Consider the following 12,940-nt stretch of genomic DNA (forward strand, 5'->3'; position numbering starts at 1 on the left):
AGCCCAGTTTAGTAAAAATACCACCATGTATTTTATATGTGAGTTGACTGGCACACAGTGCCATGCTGTGCATGTGAGGTTTCAAGTTATTTCTCACTTCAGCCAGGTGCACTGGCAGACACCATTAATCCCATAAGACTAAAGGCAGAGCCAGAAGGATCTCTGTGCGTTCGAGGGCCTCAAGTTTCAGGATAGTCAGGACTATATAGTCTCAAAAAAACATACCAAAATTGTCTCTCTTCCTGCACCATGTGTTTAGCAGGGAGTACTCTTTAATGACAGCAATGGGAATCTGTAGAACTGTCATTAATGCTGTTTGCTGGCAATAACAGCAAGTAGGGCAGGGAGGGAGACATATGGCAAGCTGATAAGCAGGAGGACCAGACAGACTATCTCAAGATGGCAAGTGGTGGTGGTTCCCTCTTAGCAACAATGTGCCAAGCAAACTTGTTAGGCACTGGAGGCTGAAGGCGTGTGGGGGTCACAGTAGCTGGCATGCCCAAGAGCCAAGGACAGATGAAAGCTAAAGAGGACTTCTTGGCAGAGGCTCACTATGTGGCTACTAGAACCCCAAAAAGGCTCAGGAGGAACTTTATAGAAACAAAGCATCAGGCTTTATTTTGTTATTACTTGTGATACAGGTACTGTACTGTAGACGTCTGTTAGTCTTGCAATTCATTCGGCCAATACACAGAAATGAAAAGGAGCAGGAACTCAACACAAGCCCTGGCTGGCACCCTCCAACCCAACACACCTTGTCCCCTTTCACCCTCACAGCCTCTCCCTAAGACAGGCAAACCTAAAGTCTTTTCCCAAGCACAATACCCAAGTGTTCCTTTCCCAGTGGACAGCAAGGAGGCAGTGTGGGCTGACTAGGAGCCAAGTCCTGGCTGTGGTCAGCAAGGCTTGTCAACCAGGTGAGACAGGAGAATGCCATCCGCCAGCAATGTGAGGTCCTGGGCCACGCAGGTCAACCATCCCTGAGACGAGCAGAAGGAGCCCTGTCCTCTGGTGGCACCAGGTTCCAGAGAACGCAGTCTCTTCTGAAGGAGCTGTGACTGAAGGGTCCTGAGCGGGCGGGCACAGGCCACCGAGCCCCTCGCCACCAGTCCCAGGGCTTCCTGCTGCCCACTGAGCCTGGTGACCAGGCCTGCCTCGGCCACCTGAGGTGGTCCCTTGCACTGTGTACAGTGAGAAGCGAGTAAGGAGTAAGGCATTGGACACTCGACTCTATCTCCATATGCGATGTCATGTAGGCACACTGCTTGGGATGCTGGTTCTAAAAAACTTGTTGGCCATTTTTTCAGAATATCCTTTTGGTTTTAAATACTGGTCAGGAAAAAACAAATGATGTAAAAATATGTGAGTATTTTCTATTATAGAATGAAAAACTGATCTGCATCTAAAAGTGCAAGAGGCGCGGTGACTGAGCTCTTCGCCCGATGCCGCGGCAGTGCACAGGCCATTGCTTCAGCTGTTGGAGGAGGCTAGGATGTGTTTACGCTGACATAGAAAATTATAAATTACACTGAATTAGTATCCATAATCACTATATACACACAAACCAGTTCTAAAATCCACTGGTTTACAAGTGAAAACCTCACAAGGTACAGTAAAACAAGAAACATGCTTGGATGCCAGGTTGTGATTCTGTTACAGCCAGCCCGCGTGATGGGCACACTCTACCCCGTCACCGCATGAGCATTCCAGACTCACCTCTGTGACACAGGGCAGTGTGGGTGCAGACCACTCTGAAATGGCCATCAGTGATACTTGCTGACAAGGGACATTTTGGTGAATGGGTTAAAAGGCGGATGAACTACCAAAACAAAACAAAAAACAAACACCCCCCAACCCCCCTAAAATTCTAACCACAGCCATGTACACTCCAATATTCTAGTGTTTCACCTGCAGAAAGAAACGCTCTGAGCAAACCAGACCTTAACAGAACATATGGCTTTACAAGAACAGCAATTCATCAACTAAATTGTAGCAATAAATACTTAATCTCCACCAAGACTCAAGCATTTGATCCGCCTGAAACAATACAGAAAACAGTTACCAATTGAAAGTGGGTTATAAAAAACACCAAGTATTTCTTATTCAAAATCACTTTGTAAGTCAGAACAACCAAAATATAACACGCAGAGGGCTTTTCCATCGACAGCTCCGTGCCAACCTGGAAGAAAAATGAATTCAGAATTTTGTACAAGGTGGAAAATGTATGAAAACTGCCTAATACTTTGGTCACACTAATAATTGTCAAATAGTTATGTTTCGAATACAATAGATCTGTGTAGTCACTTTATAAAACTATTCTTACAACCATCTGAACTATGTATCATTACTATTATTACATGGGCGGCAAGATCTGGTGTCACAGGCTACCCAGTATTTAGATCAATACAATATAAACATACGCAAAAAAATTCTTGGTATTTGTCAATGTGCAGTGTTTTTACACGTCTGAGTCTCTCTGTACAGCGTCTTAGAATCTAGAACAGAAAGGCTGCTGGTTCTGATCTCTTGCCGAGTGCAGTAGTGGTGGCTCGGTAGCTCTGGGTGAGCCCTCTAGAGCCCCTGGGTGGTGGTGGCCTGCAGTCCTCAGTCAGCAGCAGTGGACATCACTCATCATACAGGGCCATTAACTGACGGGTCACTTGGCATGCTTGGCTGGTCGGTCCTGCAGAGGAGGAGACAGACACCTGAGGCACTGGAAGCTGAGCAGGACCAAGTTAGCTTTGCCCACCCTCCACATGGGCCCATGGCTGCCAGTGGTGATGGAAGCTCCCACCTCAGCCTCTCAGAACTGCATGTTCAATTCATACAACAGTTTAGTGTTCACACTGCTGGTGCCAGCTGTGTGCTTTGGAAACTGTTGTCCTATATGGGTGCAAACTGACTTTCACCTGGAATGCTAGGAAATGAGAAGGAAGGGTAACTACTGAGGACAAAAGGGCACAGCTAGATGCTGGCCCCCACAGAGCAGAAGCAGCTGAACAGAGAGGGAGGGAGCAGAAATGGCTCTTCTGCCAAATCCACAACCTAAGGCATCTGAAGAAACTTAGCTAGGCTGTGGCCAGAAGGACACAAATCCTTTCTGACTGGACTGCCTTCCCTGCCAGTCCTAACAGGTACCACGAGTGCCCCCAATACTATACTCTAATTACACATGACGGTGCCTCGCTGTATGAGGCAGAGGGCCTGAGGATTCTAGAGCCAGACAGAGCTGGGAGTGGGTGCACCTGCAGTCCACAAGCTGTATATTTTAAACATGTTTCCTAACCTCTCAGCTCTGCTTTCTCCTCAGCAGAAAGGGGACAATAGTGCCCATCCAGAGCTTGTAAGTATGATGTGTGCAAAACACTAACAGAACAACTGTGCAGCCAGATATGGTGGTAATGCAAAGTCCTCAGACTGAAGTAAAGAATGGTCCTGGCAAGGCCCAGCCCCAGAGCAGAGTGAGCCTGGCAAAGGCTGCTGTTTGCACTCTTTCCCACACTCCTGGCTGCTTCCAACAAGAGTGCTGGCAGCACACTGAGCCCCTCCAGCACCAGCTCACCAAGCCTTGACCCCCAACCTTCTGCACACAGCCCTACAGTTTCTTCTGGAGCGTATTCCTTGAGCTACAAGATACCTGCCTACTGTGGCTTCACCAGTGACTCCTGTTCTGGCCAGGAATGGGTGAGGAAGGGCAGGGCCTTTCATGACAGCTTGAACGGAACCTAAATGGGTATCCTTTGGCAAGGAAGTCTTCACTATATAAGCAAAAAAGCAATCCTGGGCCACTTGTATGACTCTAACATATTAAGAACAAACTCTCCAATCTATGCTCCAGGGGCTGATGTAACCATGTGAAGACACCCTGCAAACCCAAGGAAAGAAGGCCTTCCCAAATAGCTAGAAACCTAGCCAGTGCCTTTTCTCCCCAAGCCTTCCTAAAAGCAACCTGCTCACACAGTACTTATAATTGATTTTGTAGGCAAAAAGACTTTTTTAAAAATCATAAATCCATCCTTCATTTTGACTAGAATTTCTGAATACAAACAGGGCAGAAGGCTGCCATGAATAAGGGCTTCTAAACCAGGAATAATAAGTGTGCCCACTGGTTCCTGCCCACTGATTCTGCAGAGCACAGTCCACTGGGGAGGCTAGCCAGGACCAAGTCCAATGCCCATGCAACTGCTTTACAGGTCACGTTATTCCTTCCAGAAGGAAGAAGTGAGCTCTGAGAGGAGCTGAACAAAGTCCCTTGCTGTCCAGGGCATATGCTCATTCATCTTCTGATGTAGGCTCCTGCGACTCCTTGGCGACCTGGCTCTACCTTCCAGGCTGAGTGTATGGGCGTGGGCCCTCTGCAGCCGAGGCCTTGGCTTGGCCTATCTTTTCTGACCATTGGTTCAATCTAAGCAAAAGGTGACTAGAAAGAAAACACCACATCCAAATCACATGGCTTTGGCACTAAGACACGCCTACTCACAGGTACCAGCCCTCTACGGACTGATCCCCTGGGGCACTCCTTCTAGGGCTGAAGTCTTTTGCAGTACATGGCAAAGGGCCTCAGAGAAGTCAAGCCCTCAAGTGTCACAAGTGTGATGAGGAAATGAGGCAGTTCACAGGACCACTGAGGACTCCATTCCTGGAGAGCTTAACACCATTCAAATAATGGCCTCATCAACTTGAGTTTGGCCTGAGCCAAACTCTCCAGAACCTTCCTGCAGAGCAAGCGTTCTCAATCATCCAAGCTGGAGCCCAGGACTCAGGCTGCAAAGATAGGTGCTGTTCTTAGAGCTTGGCTTGGGCATCTGACTACCTGAGACCTGAGAAATGTCCCTGTGCCCTAGCACACTGCTAAAGGCTTGGGCACAGCTGCAAAGACCTTTCAGGCCCCCAAGCCTAACAGCTGACTCCCTTCTACCTTCCAGGTGTGAAGCTGAGGCAGGGTAGAGCCTTCAGAGGGTGAAGCAGGGTGGTTACCTTTGCTCGGGACTACTGCTGGGAGTCAGGGGAGCTGGGCACTTGGCCTCTGCTGGCTCGGGGGTCTCTTCTGCATCTTTGCAAGCAGCATCTTGAGAGGTAGACAGTTTTTCTTCCTCACTACAGGAGAGAGGAAGTTAGGTGCATTACATACTAGGCACAATGTCCAGGGCCAGAGGATGAGGTCACATGCAAATGGCTCTGAAGTCATGACTGCCACGGTGGCAAGCCCTGGGGCTGAGCATGCTCAGGGTGGAAGGATCACAGAAATGCAGACAGTGACTGGGGAACCACGAGAGGAAAGGGCCACACGCAGGTAGGAACTGAGAGGGACAATGTAATGTGGCTGGTGTCTGAGAAAGAGCGGTCCGTGTCACCGTACATACCGGTAGGACTTCAACACTCTTGAGGCCAAGTGTGCAAAACAGAAAAAGAAACGTACAAGAGTTTCAGAACACTCCTAGAAATGAGGAATTGGGGAAACATGTCCACGACTGCACATGGCACCCCGCAGAGTCGGTGGAGGTGTGAAGAGAACCTGTTTGAAGGAACAGGAGCCTTTAGTTCTACCGTGCGCTTAAGGCCAAGCCCACCACTCGCACGTGCTCCTGGCAAGAGATACCCACTGCTAAGCCAGGTGAAAAGCCTTCTGCTGCTCTCCAGCAGCACATGACAAGAACAGGCACTAGGAAGGGACAAGGAGCCAAGAGCAAGAGCAGCAGAGAATGGGAGCCAGAGTTGCCTGTGGGCAGCTCTTGGTGGAGATACAGCAGGCACATTCCTGACTCTTAGAGCTGGAAGCTTAGCTGTGTTCTGCTCTGCCTGAATTCACACTTCACCAGATTCAAATAGATTGCAAAAGGAAGGCATGTCTCCTCAGATCCAAGCCTTGGCCTGGACTTGCACATGAATTTCCTGACTTTGGGGCAGCTTACCAGGCTAATCACAACTTACATGGTCTGACACCCAGGCTTTCTACAGTGCTGGTGGAGAAGCCAGAGCATCAGCATGCTAAACGTGTACTGTCCTACCACGCTACACTCACCCCAAAGGACAACAATGTGACCACTTCAATTATTTGTGCATTAAAGTTTCTGATTTTTATTATTCTTACCTTTGCATGCATGTAAATTTGTGCACTGTGTGTATGTCTGGTGCAGAGGCCAGAAGGTGTCAAATTACCTGGAACTGGAGTTATTGGGTGCTGGGAATCAAACCCTTTGGAAAAGTAGCCAGTGGTCTGAACCTCTGAACTGGTCTCTAGAGCCCCCCTACCCCGCTTTTGTTCTTCCTTCTTTTTTGTCTTCCTCCCTCCCTCCCCCTCTTGCAGGGTTTTCTCTGTATAGCCCTGGCTGTGTGCACATGAGTGCAACTACCCTAGAAACCAGAGGCATCAGCTCACTGGAGCTGGAGCCACAGACAGCAATGTGCTGCCTGACATGGATGCTAGGAACTGAGCCTGGGTCATCTGGAAGAGCAGAAAGTATCCTTAACCACAGAGCTGTCTCCCTTACTTGTTTTGAAAAGAAGTGTTTTTCTGTCCATAGGTCAGAGGTATGTTACACCTTTTCTTCTACGGACTCCCATGAGACTCTGGGTACACTATTTGGCTCTAGTGCCAGGCTCCTCACCTGGAAAGTATGACAAGACTCAGAGCTGTGCCTCACAGGGTTCCTCAGAGGAGAGAGCTGCTTGAAGCACAACACAGGCAAAGTGCTTAGAGAATGAGCACTGGCACTGAAGTGTGTATGCATTCTCTTACGAATGTGCTTTAGACAATATTCAGCAGGACAAGGAACAGTGACTTTCCCTACAGCTGAGATGACAGGCACAAGTCCCTATGCATAGCTGGTATCTCTCTTATGCGGGTGTGACATGTGACTGTGTACTTGGCCCATCTATGTACTGGTGAAGATCAAAAGGTTGATATTGCATTGTCTTCTTCAACTGTTTCTCACATTATTTGGGACCCCCTGAAGCTCACTATTTAAGCTAAGCTGCACAGCCAGGAGGTTTCCAGGATCTGCCTGTCCTTTGGGATTACAGCTGCATACAGCTGTGCTAACTTTTTACATGGATGTTGGGGATCTAAAGTCCTCATACTTACACAGTAAGCACTTTACCTGTGGAATTGTGGACCATCCCCCGCCCCCAATTGTATTTGTATTCTCATAATCCTCCTGCAGTTGCTTTAAAAGGTGCTTAGGGGGACTGGATTTTTCCTTACTTTTTAAAACAGTGCTGAGGATGAACATAGCCATTCTAGACAAAGGCTCAAACACCAAGTGGTCCTACCTTCTTTACCTCCATCATTGTGGCCCACTATTCAAGTGCAGTAACATCACAGCTTCAATGCCCATGTGTTTGTAGATGACTGCACAGGAGGCAGGCAGGTCTTGTGCCTTTTTGTCACCTAGGCAAACTAGAAATCTTGAATTTCCACCTATACTCTAAGAGTATTTGGGACAAAATTCCTTCTAAGAACTTTTACTGAACCTAAAGGTTAATCTGACCAGACAGATGTCTCCGCAGCACTGAGCTGTCTATGTAATGTTTGCTTCGGTAATCTTCAAACTTCTCTTCAGAAATCTTCATTATAATAAAATTCATGTTTGTATGTATGTGTATAACTTTTGTTTAAGTGTTTTGTCGCCCCCCCCCCCCCCACAGAGTTTCTCTGTGTAGCCCTGGCTGTCCTGGAACACAGAAATCCGCCTGCCTCCGCCTGCTGGGCTTAAAGGCGTGCGGCCCCCACGCCCGGCTTCGTTTAAGTTGGATTTAGTCTTTTTGTTTGGGGGCTAGAGAGGGTTCAGTGGTTAAGAGAACTGACCACTCTTCCAGAGGACTTACGCTCAACTTCCAGCACTCATAAGTGCCTTACAACCATCTGCAGCTCCAGTCTCAGGGGACCTTTTCTGCTTCTGAACACATGTGATGAAGATATAATATGCAGGCAAAACATCCATACACATAAACTAAATTGGGAAAAACAAGTTGGCTGGGTTTTGTTAGCTAATCTTTAAAAAAAAAATACTTTATTTAGTATTCTATGTGTATGTGTGGGGTATACTTGTGTGTCTTAGAGGACAACTTTCAGAATTCTATTCTCTCCTTCCATGGGCTTCAGGAACTAAAATCTAGTCATCAAGCTTGCATGGTAAATTCTTCTACCTGCTGAGCCGTTTGACTTGTATGTATTCAAGTGTGTATCTGTTTGTGTATGTACACTCATGTGAGTGTGCATGCATATGGAGGCCAGAGTTTAACTTTAGGTGTTTAAGGAGCCATTCGCCTTGTTCTTTTAGTTCCTCACACTAGGACTTGGGGTCCAACAAGTACTTTAGGCTGGCTTGGCCATTGAGACATAGGGCTCCTCCTGTTTCTGCCTCCCCAAGTTCATGCCATCATACCCAGCTTATATGTGAGGACTCAGGATCACACTCAGGTCCTCATTCTTGCAAGCCCTTCTTCACCAACCAAGCTACCTCTCCAGCCCCTAGTTTGTAAGTTTTAAATAGAAGAGTGTTGGTCACATTTGCCATATACATCATTATACTATAATCTGTTTCTCTAGTTCATGGTTTTGTCTTATGGTACCCTCATTAGGCAGTGAAAGATGACTTCTCTGATCAGGCCAAAATCTTGATGGAAGTGTTTCTGTTACCCTCTACAGTTTCCAGATTTAAATTTTCATTCTGATTGTTTTTCTATCCCATGAGTTGTAGAGCTGAGCCTGCTATTTTCAAATCAAGTCGGGTGTTAGCAGTATCCCACTGCTGCTGAATTACAATGATTGCATTACAGTTGTAGAATTCAATCTGTCTGTATGCCACTGCACCTTAGGTAGACAAGTAGTATCTGCAGCCTCTGTTCATGTCAGGTTCTATCATGAGCAAAGCTGTGTCAAATACCTGAACACTGACAATCTGCTAGACTCTGAAGACAACACACATAAGGAAAAATGCACTTTAGGGGTCCAAACTCTCCATCTCTCGGTTAACATTAATGGAGATATTAGAAAGATAACAAGTTAGCCTATGAGTACTCAGTTGAATCTAAACATGTTCATGTCCGGTTTCTTCCCCATTTCCTCCCGACAAGCTGTCACTGTAGGAGTCCCAGGCTCTGGTTACCTTTTGAAGACTGCAGTCTCTGTCTTGGCGTCTACAGTGAGGCTGAGTGTTTCCTTCATGCCGCCATTCATCACGGTCTCAGTTACCTTGTCTGTACTCTCAGCATCCTCTTCCCCATCTGAGCTGGCTTCCATGGCCATACTGCCTGGTGCTGAAAGTGCACACAGTGGATGACGGTCACATTTACCACACTTACCCTGGAGCTCAGTCTCTTTTCTACTCAGACTCCCATGCCGTAGTCCTGCCTACACTTCAAGATGTTAAGAGTAGCAGCTCTGCCTGGCTACATTATTAATGGGCACCTGGCTCTTATAAATGCCCACCAGGGTGGCTCCCTCATAGGTTTTCCTCAATGGAGGGCTGCAAGTTCCAAAGACCCTTCCTAGCGCTGTGTCCATATGGTCCCAGCTTCCTCCCACTGCTCCTACACCCACTCTACAACACAGGAGAATGAGCCCCGGGATCTTTCCTTTAATCTACAATAAAAGCCACATGGTATGCTCAACGGTTATGAGCTTGGACTTGTCAGATTTCTAGATCTGAACCCAGTATCCACATCCCAACTTCCAAATCTGTATAAGCCCAGGGAAAGGAGAGCACTCTGTGCCTCTAGCTGCTCAGCCATCACACCAGCTACAATGAAGTCTCAACTGAATAACTCTATCAGATGATTGGAGAGGGGGACTCAACAGATGTTAACTGATGGATCTAGCCAATTGTGGGGCAGGCCCTCTACTGTGCACAAGAGAGGAAAGTTGGCTGAGTAGACAGCAGCCGCAAGGTGGTGCTTTTGCTCTCTCTGCTCTTGACTGTGGAGGCAATGTGGCCAGCTGGCTGAGTTCCTGCTTTGCTCCCTAAGATGATGAACTGAATAACCTGCAGCTGTAGGTCAAGTGAAGCTTTTTTTTCTTTTTTTTTTTTTTTTGTTTTCCAAGACAGGGTTTCTCTGTGTAGCCCTGGCTGTCCTGGAACTCACTTTGTAGACCAGGCTGTCCTGGAACTCAGGAATCCGCCTGCCTCTGCCTCCCAAGTGCTGGGATTAAAGGCGTGCGCCACCACGCCCAGCTAAGTGAAACTTTTTCTTTCCTATGTTGCTTCTTGTCTTATCACAGCAACAAAATCAAACTAGAATACAAGGCAACAAAGTTCCGACACAACTTTTGTGGGCTCAAATGTTTGGAGTGATGATGTCCCCATCACTTTTCTGGTTATGTCTTGAGGCCTCTGCTCACTTCCTCTTTCTTTTCCCAGAAACTTGCTGCTTTGCTCTTTCCTGAGGCTCTTGCCTCCACACACATCCCATCCCTACCATACTCTGTGCATATCGCACTCTCCCAAAAGGCTCCTCGGCAGTCTACAAATGGTTCAAGGTCAGTCCAAGGAGCACAAGGTAAATATTCTGAGCAGTGACACAGTCCCCTAGGACTGAGACACCTGTGACCACTTCAAATAGGGAGGAAAACCCAGGCCACAACCTAGACCAGGTTCCCACCCCCACGTGCCTCAGTACAACTCCAGAGAATATTCTAGCACAGGATGGAGCATGACATTTAGTTTGGTCTTTTCTACCCTGGGCCCTATGTTTCCTTTTCTCTCTGGGTTTAGATACTGTGATGGCTTGTGTATACTTGGCCCAGGGAGTGGCACTAGTAGAAGGTGTGGCCCTGTTGGAGTAGGTGTGTTACTGTGCACGTGGGCTTTGAGACCCTCATTCTAGCTGCCTGGAAGTAAGTCTTCTGCTAGCAAGCAGTCTTCAGGTAAAGATGTAGAACTCTCAGCTCCTCCTGCACCATGCCTATCTGGAAGCTGCCATGTTCCTGCCTTGATGATAATGGGCTGAACCTCTGAACCTGTAAGTCAGCTCCAATTAAATGTTGTCCTTGGAAGAGTTGTCTTGGTCATGGTGTCTGTTCACAGCAATAAAATCCTAACTAAAATATCTACCTATCCTCAGCACTGACAGGACTCACACTTGGTACCCAACTCCTTCTGGAACCCCTGTTTTGTGGTTGTCAAGATAGTTTCTTCTCCCTTCTCCTGTGATGACCAACGGACATCAGAGCCACTTTCTTATTTTCCTGCCTCCTTTTGGTCTGAGCCTAAGCCTGGTCTAGCCTTTCCTACCTGCTGTGAACACATTGGCATACGGCACTCACCCTCTGGCTGAGTGGCCAAGGCAGCTGCACCAGGTGTCAAGGGGTCCACGGATTCAGTGCTGGTTTCCATTTCCACAGGCGAATTACTCCTTAAAGACTCCTTTGTGCTTTCAGAAAAGAGAAAAATCAGATGTCAGCAGTGTGAACATACCTCGTTTATACAAAGTGAAACATGAAATCCTCACTTAGTATTCAAATGTTGACAAAGCTATTCAGGAAAATTCTGAAATAAGGTCTCTGTGACTGAGTAAAACAAACATTAGGACTGGCAACGACAGTGATCTGTTGGCACTCTATAGCACTAGATGGTGGCAAGTGAAATACAAGCTCACATCCAAAGCAAAGTCAGACTCAGCCTTATATCTGTGCCATCCCACAAGGGCTGGTCAGGCACCCACTCTTACTCCCCTCAATCCACCTGTGGAGCATCTGAAGCACCACAGCTCTACAGGTACCATCTTCCCTTCTCTCCTGCTTAAGCCCCCTGGAGCCATCTTCCCAGGGCAGCTTCTGTTTTGCTGTGGTGCTCAGCTGGGTCAGTGTGGCCCAACCCTCTGCTCAGCCTTAGTCGTTCCTCAGAGGTGAGCCAAGGCACATGTACTTCCTGCCTCCCTCTGCAGACATTAAGAAAACACACAACTGCTCACCTCAGGGAGGATGTGAATTCTGAAAAGGAAGCCCAGCCTGTGTCTTTAGTTGGCATTGGCTCCTCTGTGCTCCAGACATCGGATCCCACGGAGTCTAAGGGAGCGCCATGGGTGGTGTCCATTGGGACGTCAAAGTTGGCTGACCAGGTGGGCGCTGAAATGAGGGAGCATTATCATTTGGAGCCTTTAGCCCTTGAGTTTAACAAGTGACTCTTTCTGAGGCTGAGTGTGGTAGGGTGTGCCTGTCGTTCCAGACACTTGAGAAACTTGGGGCTGGGAGATCTGAGCCGAGGCAGACCTCATGTACCCTCAAATAAAAGGAAATTATTTCTCAAAATCAGATTAGTAGATAAGGAATAAATAAATAAATAAATAAAATAAAATAAAAGGAAATTATTTCTCAAAATCAGATTAGTAGATAAGGAAGTAGTTGCCATGGGAGAAAATTTAACATGGTGGCACTAGGGGTGGGGCTGGCACAATCACTGGAGTGGAAGGAGCACTTGTGGCTTTTCATCTAGAAACTCAATTCCTAGGAATATTTCCCAATAGAAATATTATTCAAAGTACATACAAAAATTCCAACCAACAGTTATTTTTCCTGCTTACCATATGCAAAGTTCTTGGACCAGTCTGTTGTGTGAGACTTTACTGCACAGTTCAGACTGCAGAGAAGGAACTCTGTCCTCTAGGGATGTGTGACAGTACTTTCCAGAGTTAACGAGCCAGGCCTAACAGCAGAAATTGCTCAAAACTCTGTAGAACCTAGGAGGACTTCAGGGACAGAGGCAGAGTGTGTGCTCATGTGCATGCACATGCATGTGGCACGTGTTAGGGTGCAGCCCCTCAGAGCTGCTGACCTGTGGTGCTGAAGTAAACACAAATATCACCCAGACATTCCCCTCGACATACAGCAGAGACATTTAAACATGTCATTACCAGCTCACTTCCTTCAGAATCCATCTGTCCACCCCTCCCCCACCCCACCCTTTAACACTCCTTTTTCTTTTCCTAGTTTCTCTTTGGC

The 12,940-nt window shown here is 47.3% G+C and overlaps 1 protein-coding gene across 12 annotated transcripts in view; it reads right to left on the reverse strand.

Annotated features, from left to right (window-relative positions):
- Window positions 1–591: 591 nt before the first annotated feature.
- Ppp6r3 (protein phosphatase 6 regulatory subunit 3) overlaps window positions 592–12,940 on the reverse strand; it is a 120,432-nt gene continuing 108,083 nt past the window's right edge. For 7 of the 12 annotated variants that reach the window (XM_029472606.1, XM_029472605.1, XM_029472614.1 and 4 more), the window contains 6 exons: window positions 11,914–12,067; window positions 11,267–11,373; window positions 9,111–9,261; window positions 5,364–5,381; window positions 4,978–5,097; window positions 592–2,683 (listed from right to left, as the gene is read on the reverse strand). In XM_029472606.1, coding sequence (XP_029328466.1) covers window positions 2,632–2,683; window positions 4,978–5,097; window positions 5,364–5,381; window positions 9,111–9,261; window positions 11,267–11,373; window positions 11,914–12,067 — 602 coding nt within the window. In that variant the 3' untranslated portion in view covers window positions 592–2,631. The remainder of the gene's footprint in view (window positions 2,684–4,977; window positions 5,098–5,363; window positions 5,382–9,110; window positions 9,262–11,266; window positions 11,374–11,913; window positions 12,068–12,940) is intronic. The other 5 variants (XM_021151186.2, XM_029472612.1, XM_029472610.1 and 2 more) reach the window with 1 other exon arrangement.

Source organism: Mus caroli, chromosome 19 (assembly GCF_900094665.2).
Source record: "Mus caroli chromosome 19, CAROLI_EIJ_v1.1, whole genome shotgun sequence".
NCBI lineage: Eukaryota > Metazoa > Chordata > Mammalia > Rodentia > Muridae > Mus > Mus caroli.